Source organism: Geotrypetes seraphini, chromosome 18, assembly GCF_902459505.1.
Source record: "Geotrypetes seraphini chromosome 18, aGeoSer1.1, whole genome shotgun sequence".
NCBI classification, from domain to species: domain Eukaryota; kingdom Metazoa; phylum Chordata; class Amphibia; order Gymnophiona; family Dermophiidae; genus Geotrypetes; species Geotrypetes seraphini.
Window position 1 is genome coordinate 22941867 of NC_047101.1, and position 14691 is coordinate 22956557.

General features: G+C 44.4%; 1 protein-coding gene across 4 annotated transcripts in view; it reads left to right on the forward strand.

The window, feature by feature from the left end:
- The window catches only part of NDST1 (N-deacetylase and N-sulfotransferase 1), a 329606-nt gene that overhangs the window by 291868 nt on the left and 23047 nt on the right, over window positions 1-14691 (forward strand). For all 4 annotated transcript variants that reach the window (XM_033927725.1, XM_033927724.1, XM_033927727.1 and 1 more), the window contains 3 exons: window positions 5441-5569; window positions 6398-6580; window positions 12535-12631. In XM_033927725.1, coding sequence (XP_033783616.1) covers window positions 5441-5569; window positions 6398-6580; window positions 12535-12631 — 409 coding nt within the window. The remainder of the gene's footprint in view (window positions 1-5440; window positions 5570-6397; window positions 6581-12534; window positions 12632-14691) is intronic.

The following is a 14691-nucleotide window of genomic DNA, read 5'->3' on the forward strand; positions in this document are numbered from 1 at the left end:
TCCTTCTCTATTTTCTGCCTCCATCTAAATTAAATTCTTTCTTACTATTTAGTCCCGTTTCCCTCTTTTCACTGTGTCTACACACAGCTTGTCACCCCTTTCCCTCACCCCTCCATTATCTTACTATTTTCTTCCCCCTTTATTTATCTCCTCCTTCCATCCAGTATGTGTTCTTTCCCCACTTCCATTCAGCATCTGCTCTCCCTTCTCAACTGACATCCATCTGCCTTCTGCTCTCTCTCCCTTCTTCTCACTTCCATCATCTGTCCCCTTCTCTCTCTCTCTCATCTCCTCCATTCCATCATCTGCCCCTTCTCTCTCTCTCTCCCCCCCCCCCAACTTCCATCATCTGCCCCCCTTCCCCTCACCTTTGTGGGTCACTTTCTTTCCCCTGAGGGTGGCTCATGTCACAGGGGAAGCTTTGGCCAAGCAGAACCGCTTGATTGACAGTGGAACTTACTTGATTGATGTCGATGCTGGGGCCCGTTGCCGTTTGAAGGAAAAAAAAAAAGGTGGAAAAAAGGAACCTGTAAAGGCGAGAGGAAGGGAAACCTCCAGGACAGCTGCTTTTTGCCCTCCTTCAGCGGCCCAAGAGTTCAGACCAGCAGCGGCAGCTCTGTATGCTTTTAACTTCGGCACAGAGCTGCCCCTAATCAATAGTTTAGCGCGGTTTCATGAGGCAGCCTCGGGGCCTTTGATAGCCGGCCCGCTTCGATGATGCGATGTGGGCCGGCCTAGCAAAGGCCCCGAGGCTGCCTTATGAAACCGCGCTAAACTATTGATTAGGGGCAGCTCTGTGCCGAAGTTAAAAGCATACACAGCTGCCGCTGCTGGTCTGGAGGTGCGGAGACAAGGCAGGAGGCAAACGCGGTGGAAGGCAGGAGTCCCGGCGAAGGCAGGAGTCCCGGCACAGCGACTGCAACAGGAAGTTGCAAGTCAGCTGACGCCGGCCTTTCGTTGCGGCGGGGACCGAATCCTTCGCGGACCGGCAAGATTTTGTTTGCGGACCGGCGGTTGAAGAACTGTGCTCTACACTGTGTGCGCTGTGACGAGAAACTTGTGCGCTGCGAGGTAATATTTTGTGCGCCAGCGCACCCCAGCGCAGCTTAGCGGGAACACTGGTTGAAACCCTCAGCTCAACAGACAGCAGTGGCTAAGAAAGCAAACAAAATGTTAGGAGTTATCAGGAAAGGAATGGAAAACAAAGATGAAAATGTTATTAGGCCCTTGTTTCGCTCTGTGGTACGGCCACAAGTTTAATACTATGCGCGGCTCTGGTCTCAAAAAAGATATAGCAGAATTCAGAAAGGTACAGAGAAGAGTGATGAAATTGATAAAAGGTTTGGGACAACTTCTCTATGAGGAGATGCTAAAGCAGCTAGGGCTCTTCAGTTTGAAGAGATGGCTGAGGAGTGATATAATAGAAGTCTATAAAATACTAAGTGGAATGGAAAGGGTAGATGTGAATCGCTTGTTCACTCTTTTCAAAAATACTAGGACCTAGGGGGCATGTGATTAAGCTACTAAATAGTAGATTTGAAATAAACCAGAGAAAATATTTCTTCACACAATGTGTAATTAAACTGTGGAATTCAATGCCAGAGAATATGGTGAAATCAGTTAGCTTAGCGGGGTTTAAAAAAGACGGATCATTTCCTAAAAGAGAAGTCCATAGCCCATTATTGAGTTGGCTTGGGGAAATCCACTACTTATTCCTAGGATAAGCAGCATAAACTCTGTTTTACTACTTGGGATCAGCCAAATATGACTAATGAATACAAATAATGAGAGTTGAGCTGTAACATAACAAATAATAAGAACTTAAGAATTGCCAAACTTGGACAGACCAAAGGTCCGTCAAGCCCAGTATCCTGTTTCTACTTGGCAGAAACCCAAAGATTAGCAACATTCCAGAGCTCAGATTGTGATGTCATCAAGCCTCATTCCACCAATGCCTAAGAGCCAACATCATCAATGATGTCGCAATGGCTTGATTGTCCTATACTTAGCTCACATAAGAATTGCCACACTCGGACAGACCGAAGGTCCATCAAGCCCAATATCCCGTTTCCAACAGTGGCCAACCCAGGTCCCAAGTACCTGGCAGAAACCCAAAGAGTAGCAACATTCCAGAGCTCAGATTGTGATGTCATCAAGCCTCATTCCACCAATGTCTAAGAGCCAGCATCATCTGTGTTGGCAGATTCTGTTCTTAAATGCTCATGACCTGCACGCCTCAATGCTGACTTCTGTGACCTGTCTGTTTCAGGGATGTAAATGTGCAAACTCTTTACTATAAATATTTTTTTGTCCTCTACGCATACTGTCCACCTTTGAAGCGAGTTTTCAATGTGTGAGCTACAATAGTAGAAAGTGTGAAGCAGCTAGAGAAGATGCTCTTGTCTTATCACAAACTTGTGCAAGGTTTCCTCATCTGCTCCTTTTCCTCCTCGAAGTGGCAGTTCTTAACATGAACCCACCTGCACTGGCTACCAATGGAGGCACGCACGAAGTTCAAGCTGGGATGTCTATGCTTCAAAGTACTATCAGGTCTAGCCCCTAAATACATAACAGACCTCTTCTCATACCCAACCAACAGACATGAGAGAAGATTACACCTGAAATTCGTCTCCCCACCAGCCAGAGGATGCAAATATAAGAGATACCATCAACAACTTCTATCCTATCAAGCAGCCTTATGGGGCAAAGACTTAGCTAAACTAATTACACACACAAACAACTATGGAGAATTCAGGAAACACCTGAAAACATACCTGTTCACAAAATACCTAGGCAACGAACAAGGACAATAACCCCCCTCGTAATCACTCCCCAAATCTGTTTTTGTAAACTGATAACCCCAATCACTAACTTCCAACCTTGTGCAAACCGCAAGGTACTTCACGACCCTACAATACATAACTGTTGTTATTATCATTAATGCTGTTACTATCAGATGTACATTGCAATATTCTTTGCTGTAAACCGCCTAGAAGTCGCAAGATTGTTGGCGGTATATAAGAATAAAGTTATTATTATTATTATTATTATTATTATTATTAAATACTCTCAGTGATTTTATTATGGTGTTTTCTGATTACATTTGATTATGTATTCTGCTAGTAATATTATTGTGTTGGATTTCTTGCTTTCAACATTTGTATGTTGAAGTTATTGGCGTTGTACCAAGCATTTCGGGACATTGCAATTCAGCACATCTGATAATGGGGTTGTCTAAATATGATCATATTTCACCATATCTTAAAAAAATTACATTGGCTTCCAGTCGCCTTCAGAGTCCAGTATAAAGCAGTGATGATTTGCCATCAACGTATGTGTGGAAATATCCCAGAATTGTTTAAAAGTAATATATTCAGTTATACAGTGCTCCCCTGGTCATTCGCGGTCGGCGATTCACGGTCCCAGTCCTGCCCGCGAATGACCGGGCAGGAGAGGGCAGCCAGAGCGCTGGCGAGTGAAGGAAATCACTCGCAGTATTCTCTGACCGCTTCTTCCTATACTAAAGTCGGGCTACACCAATCAAGAGCTACGTGTCAAAGCAGCTCCTGATTGGTGAGGCCTGAGTTTAGTGCAGGAAGAGGCGGTCGGAGCATACCGCGAATGATTTCCTTCACTCACCGGCGCTCCAGCTGCCCTCTCCTGTCTACCCCACTAAAAACCGTATACGTGGTTTTTCAGCATTCGCAGGGGTTCCTGGAACGGAACCCCCGCGAATATCGGGGGAGTACTGTATACCAAAAAGATCTTTGCGTTCTGAGAATTTAACTTTACCGAAGACGTCTGTGAATCCAAGACTTGTTGAGACCGGTAAAATGACTTTCTGTTGCACAGGAGTTAAGTGGGTCAGATACGAATTTGCTGTGAAAAGGGTAGGTTTAGAAAATTACGATAAAGTTGATGAACTGTCCATGATCTTTTTTTATTTACATTATGATATTTCCTTGAAGATTGTTTTTATGTTTATTTTACTATATGTTTATCCGACTATGTATTTGCTTTTATTATGTGTTCATTCTAAATACAGTCAAACCTCGGTTTGCGAGTAACACGGTGTCCGAGTGTTTTGCAAGACCAGCAAAACATTCGAGCAAATCTTGCCTCACAAACCGAGCGTTGACTCGATTTGCGAGCCTCCACCCCCGCGAACCGGCATCGCCCCCCCCCCCCCCCACCTCGAGAATCTCATTAGAATCTCAGAGAGAGCGGGAACCAGAAGGCCTTGAGCGTGCGCAGATGCTCAAGACCCAGCAGAAGCAGCGGCAGGCTCTTTGGGCACCAGCCACGTCCTGTGGGTTGGTGCTGCGTGATGGTGCCCCATCACGGTAAGGGTTTGTGCGGGGGGGGGCATGCCGGTTTGTGGGGGGGGGGGTGGAAGCACGCCAGTGGCCTCTGGGGGACTGTCTTTTGGGGATGTGGAATGAATCAAGCGAGTTTCCCTTACTTTGCATGGGGAAACTCGCTTTGGCTTACAAGCGTGCTTCTGGAACGAATTATGCTCGCAAACCAAGGTTCTACTGCACTGTGTATGTAAATTATATAAACCGTTTACTTTTAAATGGTATATAAATTTTTTTAAAATAAATAAATAAATAAGTGGTAGATGATTCTAGAAATCCCCAGATGAACCACCCTGATGGCTTCAGTGACCCTATACCTCTGTGATAGGTCTTGACAGCTGCACAGCTCAAAGAACCATCAGCACATGCTTTGACCTGCTTTTTTATAGGATTTTTGTGTGATGATCACGATTGTCGAGTTTAATTATCAAAGTCTTGAACATAAGAACATAACATAAGAACATAACATAAGAACATAAGAACTGCCATCTCCGGATCAGACCTTCGGTCCATCAAGTCCGGCGATCCGCACACGCGGAGGCCCTGCCAGGTGTACACCTGGCGTAATTTATAGTCCACCATATCTTTATATGTCTCTCTTAAGGAGATATGCATCTAGTTTGCTCTTGAAGCCTAGGACGGTCGATTCCGCAATAATCTCCTCTGGGAGGGCATTCCAGGCGTCAACCACTCTCTGAGTGAAGCAGAACTTCCTGACATTAGTCCTGAACCTGTCCCCCCTTAGCTTCATTACATGTCCTCTAGTCCGTGTCAAATTGGACAATGTAAATAATCTTCTCTGCTCTATTTTGTCGATTCCTTTCAGTATTTTGAAGGTCTCGATCATATCCCCACGCAGTCTCCTTTTCTCAAGGGAGAACAATCCTAGTGTTATAAGTCTATCCTCGTATTCCAGTTTCTCCATACCCTTGAGTGGAGGCTTAGGGCAAGAAAGTTAATTGAGGGGACTAATAGTTTCACCCACTTCTCTATACACTGGCTCTACATAGTGTATTTTTTTCCTATATGATATGTTTACCTCCAGGGCTTATTAACTCCTTTTTCTTCGACCTTCCTTGCAGGTTCTCCCCCGCCAGACCTGTGGCTTGTTCACGCACACCATCTTCTATAACGAATACCCAGGTGGCTCAAATGAGCTGGACAAGATCATTAACGGAGGGGAACTGTTCCTGACAGTGCTGCTGAACCCTGTGAGTGCGACTGTAAAAGCTGAAAGACCCATGCCAGGAAAGGATCTGCACTGATCCAGCTCCTTTCAGTAAAACCTGTTTTAGGCAGTGGGACCTATTTGCTAATAGCACACATTAATGGCATTAGCACTTGCAAATACAGTGGCGGATTTTACAAAACAATGGCCTAAGTTTGTATCTGAGGCAGTGGAAAGCAAAGTGACTTAGCCAAGATCAAACAGCATCGTGGTGGAGGGGAATGTGTGATGCAGTGGATAGAGCTACAGCCTCGGTACCCTGAGGTTGTGGGTTCGAATCCCGCACTGCTTCTTGTGACCCTGGGCAAGTCACTTAATCCCCATTTGCCCAGGGTACATTAGATATAGTGGGAGCCCGCTGGGACAGTTAGGGAATAATGCTTGAGTACCTGAATAATTTGTAATCCGCATAGAATTGTAGTATTTGCGGAATATAAATGATTATAAAATTATAAATTTGAACCCTGGCTTCCCTGATACTCAGCTCAGTACCCTGGCCTCTAGGCTACTCCTCTGAACTGCGTTCCAAGCTCAATCTTCTAGTCCTCCTTGTACCATATCCCTTCCATGCCTGCCTACAGCAGAGATTCAGTTATGCCATGTTCTGCTTACTTTTTAGAGTCATGGTATCATCTGGGAAGCGATTGTTTGACCTAACTACCACCATAAATCTCACACTGATATTGGTTTAATCTTAGATTTTAAATGTAGCTTAACAAATCTTACTCTAAATAGCATCATTTTCAGGAGCTCTGGAGGCCTGTGAGAATGGTAACAGCTAAACCTTTCTCCCTCCCTTTTTCCACTTCAGATCAGCATCTTTATGACTCACCTGTCCAACTACGGGAACGACCGCCTGGGCCTGTATACCTTCAAACACCTGGTTCGCTTCCTGAACTCGTGGACTAACCTGAAGCTGCAGACGCTACCCCCAATCCAGCTTGCACAGAGATATTTTCAAATCTTTCCTGAGGAGAAAGACCCTCTGTGGCAGGTAAAGAAACCGATAGGATTATTATTGCCATAATGGGGGAAGAAAAGAAAATCCTAGAGTAAAAATCAGGATGGGCCTTAAAATTGGGTCAGCTTGTGCTGAGTTATGGTGTTCTTCAACCATGGGAGTGGCCTTAGGTATCTGGCCAATCGGAGTCTTAGGCCACTCCCAGTGCATCCCTGATTGGCCCAGGTGCTTAAGGCCTTATGTGAGGGGCCATAGGCATCTAGGCCAGTCAGGCCGGCCAGAGGGAGTAGGCATCCCTCCAGCCGGTCTTACTGCAAAAAGGTACAGGGGAATGGGGAGTGTCAGGGTGGGGAGTTGGGAGGTGTCAGGGGGTTTGAGAGGGCCAACGGCTTGAAGGAGTGGGCATCCTTCCTGCCACTCCACTTGAGAGAGTGTCAGGGGTTAGGGAGGGCCAGCAGCAGGAGGAAGTGGGCATCCCTCCTACCACTTTTCACTTGGGGGGTAGGGGTTTCAACGCTTCAGGAGGGTCGATGGCAGGAGGGAGTAGGCAGGCACCGAGACTGGTGTCTTATATAGGATCAGCCCCTAAGTGTTTCCATTACTTATTCCAGCCCCAGCTGTTCATATCTGATAATGTACCAAAAAATGCATTGTTGTAAAACACTTGTTCATAATATGATTTATTGCTGCATTCTTTGTTAATGTAGATTATTCATGTGACATAAACCCATTTATTCCCAGATTAGTTAGTTAGGCCAGTTGTATCCAGATTTATATTCTCACTAGAAGTTCACATGACTAGACTGAAACTATCATATTTTAACCATATTATGCGATAGAAAAAAACAATTATGTTAGCAAAGGTTGAATATGAAAGAGGGTGTGAAAGACGAGTACTAAAATGGATTGACACACATCTTAAACCACCTCCAAACACAAGGAGAAGACTGGATGTTCTGGAGAATGTCAACGTATGTGGTCATCAGGAGCCGACTTTGACTTGATGACAATTAATCCATATTTGCGTTAGTTAATCGGGTTTCACTTCCTGTCCTGTTCACTCTGAGGACCAGATTCTCAAAACAGTGCCGGAATCGGCTGGTGTCTGAAAAAATGGCGCTGGATGCATGTCACTCAAACTACAGTGTCATTTTGAGAATCACAGTTTGTTGGCTTGATGGATCTTTGGTCTGTCCCAGTATGGCCTTTCTTATGTGAGCCAAGTATAGGACAATCAAAGCATTGTGACATCACTGATGAGGTTGGCATTAGTGGAATGAAGCATTATGGTATCACAATCTGAGCTCTGGAATGTTGCTACCATTTGGGTTTTTGCCAGGCACTTGGGACCTGTGTTGGCCACTGTTGGAAACAGGATGCTGGACTTGATAGACCTTTGATCTGTCCCAGTATGACAATTCTTATGATCTTATGCATAGATGCAATTAAGGTGCCTTTTTTTGTAGACCTAATTTTTTTTCTTAATTAGTTTTTAATTGGTTTTTAACAGCGAGGTCAATTACTGCACCGTTAATGACCAATTAAAACACTTCAATCTTCAAGTATAATAATACATCACTCTCCGCCCCTCAACACATCCAAAGTTGACACTCCTCCTGAAGAAGCCATTTGGGCAAAACTCAGAACTGTGTTGGGGAGATGCCAAGAGATTTGCACATATGATTTGACACGAGATGGAGGATTCCTGCGGAGCTGTAGAACTCATCACTGCTGGAAATAATAAGCTCTGGTGACTATTTCAGCTAAGTGTTATGATGGTCCCGATTTCATCTCTCTGTGGCTCCAATGCAGGAGATTGGGCATTAATTATTAATTTATATATATGTATAATTTGAGTGTATATTATTATTGTTGAAGATTGAAGTATCAAATTTACAGACCAGTGAAACTTTTTGGATTTTTAACATATATACTGGAATATATGCCTGATAATTATACAGTCAATTAAAACACTTAACTTAGGCGCCATTCGGGTGCCCTACCGGCGTCTTTTGAATGGCGCCATTTTGAGAATCTGGGCCCGAGTGTCTAATCTAATATTAATTCGGATTAGTTTCGTCCTTAGCATTGGAGTTGACTGCAATCTTGCATTCACCTGTTTTTAATGCAGTATTAGGTACTACCCAGGTAAATAGTCCAGGAGTGAAACCAACTACCTGGATGGGTGGTACTATTAAGTCTAGGATTAACATGGTACTCAATGTTCCTTCTCTTGCTTGAGTGAATAGTCTCGCTTGAGTCTAGAGCAGGGGTGGGCGACAAGGGCTGCAATCCAGCCGGGTTTTTAGGATTTCCCCAATGAATTTTAACTTTTTTTATGTGTTGGATAGATTGGGGGGGTTTCACTGTTTGTGTATGTTTAGTATGAAATAATGTTATAATATGTTTTAAAGGTTTTGATGGTGCTATATTCTTATAATAAATGGTGAATTATTTATAAGCATAAGAAGCAGTGTGAAACATAGCTTTTATTTGGGTATTTTGTCAATGAATATGCATGAGATCCATTTGCATACAATGGGAGGCAGTGCATGCAAATATATCTCATGCATGTTCATTGGGGGAAATCCTAAAAACCCGACTGGATTGCGGCCCTGGTCTAGAGCAAAGGTTCTCAGCCCAGTACTAGGGATCCACCCAGCCAGCCAGGTTTTCAGAATACCCACAATGAATATGCATGAGATAAATTTGTACACAATGGAGGCAATGCAGGCAAATTTATCTCAAGATAAAGGCTTTCTCAAGATAAGCAAATTAAAGTTTATTCTAGGTATTACCAGCAGCTTAGGCAGCATAACAATTCAAAGCATAAGAGGAGTAGCTGCTTGTGATTGCTCTTTTGAAGTACCAGCAGCTTTATGCAACATTAACAGTTTTCAATGAAAGTAGAGACAGCTTTAACTTTTTAGCTATCCTGCAAACAACCCTTGTAGCAGTTTTCCTGATCCTCAGCGACCACTTAGAGCTCCATACATCTCATTGCCCTAAGCTTTATTTGTCTATTCGTCACTGGATCTGTAATTTAAACTCATTTCAAGAGCATAATTGTACTACTATCCTGGAATTCTTCGAGACCTGACACTACCAGATCCGCCCACAAACTCAAACTATCTTTCCCCTCGTTAAAAGGTGTCATGTATGCAGGGAAATTAGGGAAATCCCTTTTCTTCAAATTCACTGAGCTTTGGAATAACCTCTCTGCCCCGCTGCTGAACCTAGGCTCATTCCAATTATTCCAAAAACATCTGAAAACCTAGCTTTTCTCCAAAACGTAAAGCTATCTATTTAAAATGTAAAGCTAGCTATCCTCTTCATAACCTCTTATTTCTTATTATGTCCTTTCCTCATTTATTGAATTACCTGTAAACCGTGCCGAGCTCTATCTTTATGGAGATGATGCGGTATACGAACTTAAGGTTTAGTTTAGTTTCTCTTGCTCTCTCTCTTTTTTTTTTTCTCTCTATCTCATGTTCTCTTTTTTTCTCCGTCTTCCTCTCTTTTTTTTCCTCTCTCTCTCTCTCTCTTCCTCTCTTTTTTTTCTCTCTATCTTCCTCTCTCTTTTCTTTCTCTCTCTTCCTTTTTTCTCTCTCTTTCTCTCATTCTCATTAAAAGGCATCATGTATGCAGGTAAATTAGGGAAATCCCTTGTCTTCAAAGTCACTAAGCTTTGGAATAACCTCCCTGCCCCGCTGCCGAGCTCTATCTTTCTGGAGATGATGCGGTATACGAACTTAAGGTTTAGTTTAGTTTACTATTTGCTGTTTTCATTAATTTACTTTACTTTTTGTTATAAGTAAGTGTTTAACAAATATTTAGCTTAAAGCTTAGTGGTCTCTGGCTAGGGATTCTGGTGCCAACATGTTTCACATGAACAGCTTTTTCGGGACTTGACCCTTAGAAAATAAAACCTTATTTGTATCAATATGCTCTAAATTTAATCAATGTTAACAGTTTTCAGCTTATAAGCACTGTTTGTGACTTCTATTTCTCGTCTGATGGTTTGAAGAATGTATGGTGAAGGTTTTTTGGTTTTTTTTGCCTATGATATGAAGCAGAGATAGAGCATCTTAGATCCTTTTATCGAGGCGCGCTAACCGATTTAGCACGCACTAAGTGCTAAGGCATTCTATGGGTGCCTTAGCATTTAGCGCGCACTAATCTTTAGCGTGAACTAAATCGGTTAGTACACCTTAATAAAAGAACCCCTTCATTAGGCACATTAGAAATGGCTCTGTGTGCATCCTGAGGCTTTCTTTTTCCCTTCAGCTAAGGTTTTTTTTCTGTGATTGTTAATACATATATACAGTAAAACCTTGGATTGCAAGTAACTCGGTTTGCAAGCGTTTTGCAAGACAAGCAAAGCATTTTATAAAATTTTAACTTGATATACAACCAATGTCTTGCAATACAAGTACATACAGTATACACACATCACAACTGAGCCGATGGTTCTCTCTCTGACGCTGCGGGAGTGTAGTGACTGTTCTAAACGAGCGAGGTCTTGCAATACGAGTACGTATCGTATTTCGTATTAAAGTGTTTGGGTTGTGGAACGAATCGTCTGAGTTTCCATTATTTCCTCTGGGGAAATTCGCTTTGATATACGCGTGCTTGGATTACAAGCATGCTTCTGGAACGAATTATGCTCGCAAACCAAGGTTTTACTGTACTATACTCAGAATGTCAATTCATTTTTCATTTACTTTATTTAATTCAATTTAAATACATCCTAAAAATCAATTTTATTTCCAGTATCATTACATAAAACCTATATGATTACAAAATATAGTGATCTTAAAATGCAAAGTGCTATCAAGTGAAATCAAGTGAAATAATGGGTTGAGCTACCATTGACTTGCATATTTAGTCAATTAGAACTATCGATTGATCTTCAGAATTCATTGGGGTCGTTCAGTTCATTGGCAGCAATCTATATGCACTTAACTCAAGACGAATCCCTCTCTTTTCTTCTTTTGCTGTTGCAGTCCATAAGCTTAATCCAATCGACGTTGAAAGTGTTCACGATCCGTTAAAATCGTCATTTCTTCAACAAAAAAATAGTCCTACGATCACTCTCATAGATCAGCATTAGCGTTCAAATCAGCGATTCACTCTCTTAATCAGCATTAACCTCCAACTCCAGCTGCATTTCAGTTGAGCCCATCATCAGGGAGGTGCATAACGTCGATGCTGTCCACAGCCTTTGATCTGATTCTCCGACTGAGAATTCCCATTGGGATAATCATATCTACCAGCTTACTGGAGTGTGGTTTATCAGTGGCTTAGTAAGGGGGTTGGAATGGGACCGTCTTGGTAGGGGCACTATCACCTGTCCTCCGCCCCCCCCTGCCGGCTCCTTCCCGATCACCCACCCGCCACAGGCGTACACCCCCTTCACTCGTACCTCTTTAATTTTCCCTGTGCAAGCAGCACAATGATCTTACTGCCCACATCGATGTCGCCTCTCTCTGCCATCACTTCCGGGCCCCGCAACTAGGAAGTGACATCAAAGGGATAGCTGACATGACGTGGGCTGCAAATTTGTAATGGCACTCGCACCTGGAAAATTAAAAAGGTACAGTACAGCGGGAGGGAAGGAGCGGGGACCGGAGAAGAGGACGGAGGAAAAGCGCCAACACCTCGGGCACCACTCATCCTCCTACACCACTGTGGTATATTGTGTCTTACAGTCCTTCCTTAGTTTGTATTATGCAAATTTATCTCATACATATTCATGGTGGACATCTTGGAAACCTGAGTGGCTGGGTGTGTCCCGAAAACAGGGTTGAGAACCCCTGGTCTAGAGTAAATGTTTGTTCACTGTGTTAATTTGAAAACTAATTAAAGTCCTGTCCAAAAAAATAGAAAAGCCTAAAAAATGGAAGCTCCCCATTTCCACCACCGCGTCACCATGCTCTCCCTCACCAGTTACATTTTTGACACATTCTTGCCTTGTGTTGTACCAGGACCCTTGTGAAGACAAGCGACACAAAGACATCTGGTCCAAAGAGAAAACCTGTGACCGGTTCCCAAAGCTTCTCATCATTGGACCCCAGAAAACAGGTAACGTATTACTCATAGTAACACAGAGAAAGAGAAACATACCGTATTTCCCCATATATAGGCCGCGACCTATACATGGGTACCTTTTTAGGAAGCCCCCTCGCTGGCGCGCGGCTCGGGTCTCCAGCGGTGCAGGGCAGCCGCAATCTCTTCGGCACCTGGCCTGTCCCCGCACCGCTTGCTGAGTAGCTGAGGTGAGTTCCGCGAGAGCTGACGTCGGCCATTCAGCGGGCGGTGCGGGGGCAGGCCGGATGCTGAAGAGATCGCGGCTGCCCTGCACCGCTGGAGACCCGAGCCGCGCTCCTGCAAGCAGGCTTCCTAAAAAGATACCGGGGGTAGGGGTATGAATGGAAATGGCAGGGGAGGTACCGGAAGATAAGCCGCAGCTAATACCATGGAGCGGCTTATCTTCTGGTTTTTAAACATAGGCTGCCCTTTTCTGCGGCCTATATATGGGTGCGGCTTATGCAGAGGGGCGGCCTATTTGCGGGGAAATACGGTAGTCTGTCAAACCTGCTGAGGAAGATTGATGAGCTTGTACTTACTGCGCAAAACAGTTTACTTTCCCCAGGTTCAGTGACGTAGCGAGTGTGAGTGGCGCACGGGATGGTGACACCACCTCCCCCGCCCTCTTCTCCGCCACCACAACCGCTCTTTCCTGACCTCCTCTGCCGTGTACACCCCCCTTTCCCCTGTACCTCTTTAATTTTCCCGGCGCGAGCAGCATCGCAAACTTGCTGCCTGCGTCGTGTCTGCGCTCCCTCTGATGTCACTTCCTAGGCGCGGGAGGGAGCCGACACCAAATGCGGGCAGAAAGTTTGTGATGCTGTTCGCGCCGGAAAAATTAAAGAGATACGAGAGAAGGGAAGGGGCACACGGGCGCGGCAGGGGGGGTCAAGAAGGAGGTGGGGGAGGCAGAGAGGAGGATGGGTGCTGGCGCCCCCACCAAGACTGCTCCTGGGGTGGACTGCCCCCCCCCCCCCCTTATTATGCCCATGATTTCTTAGTTATGCAAAGTCACTAGATAGCTGAAGTGCGCTATGCTTGGTTTGCATTCTCTTTGTCTTTTAAGGATCTCATCTCATTCCTTTTTGATTGCCAGCACCATTTTGTTCCACCACCTGTTTCAGGAGGGCATGCCAGGCATCCACTACTCTTTCCATAAAAAAACATTCCTGACATTGCTGTTGATTCTGCCTCCTCGAAGCTGCCTATATCCAGCTGTACTGCAGTGCTAGTGATCAGTCCTGAATCTGCGCTGGCTTCGGGGCAATGTATGGGCACACCCTAGTCCTAAGAGTCGTACAATCACAGAGGTGGTGAAAATTGCTGCTTTAGCTTCAATTTACATGTGAAAAACTCCCCATCTGGAGTGACATCATCAGCTTCAGACTTCCCACTGATAATTATGATGTCTCGCTAGGATTAATCATTTGATTCTTCAGTGTATACTGGGCCCCTTGGGTGCATCTCTGACTAGTTAGCTTATGGCTTCCTTACTGTGTTATACTTGTGCGTACATGCTCAGATCTTTTGAGACCTTGGAACAGTGTGGACCCTATAATTATACCTGGACTTCATGGTGACAGCAGTCAATGACAAACCATTTAGGCTGTAACTTTTATGAACCCTATAATCTTTGGGGGGGAAGGGGAAGAGATTCTGAATTAGCTCACGCTTTCTGGGCACCTGTTATAAAATTGCCCTGGACATGGACATGGAAAGTTCTAGAAAAGGATCTAACGAGGAAGAGCTTTCTCTACAATACATGCAGCAGTTCTACATGTAGTGGGAACAGCCATTTTGCAAAGATACATGTTGAAAACCTGACCGGAGAAAGCACGGCAATTTATGCACTTAAGAGCTGATATCTACATGTGTCACTTTTTTTTTTTTTCTCATATTCAGGTACAGGGTGGGTTTTTTCCTGTTTACAATCTAAATTTATACCTGAAGCAATGTAGGCAGTGGAGTAGCGAGGGTGAGAGGCGACGGGTTGGTGGTGCCCCTCCCCTGCCCCCACCTCCACAAGCTCCTTCCCCGTGCGCACTGCTTCCCTT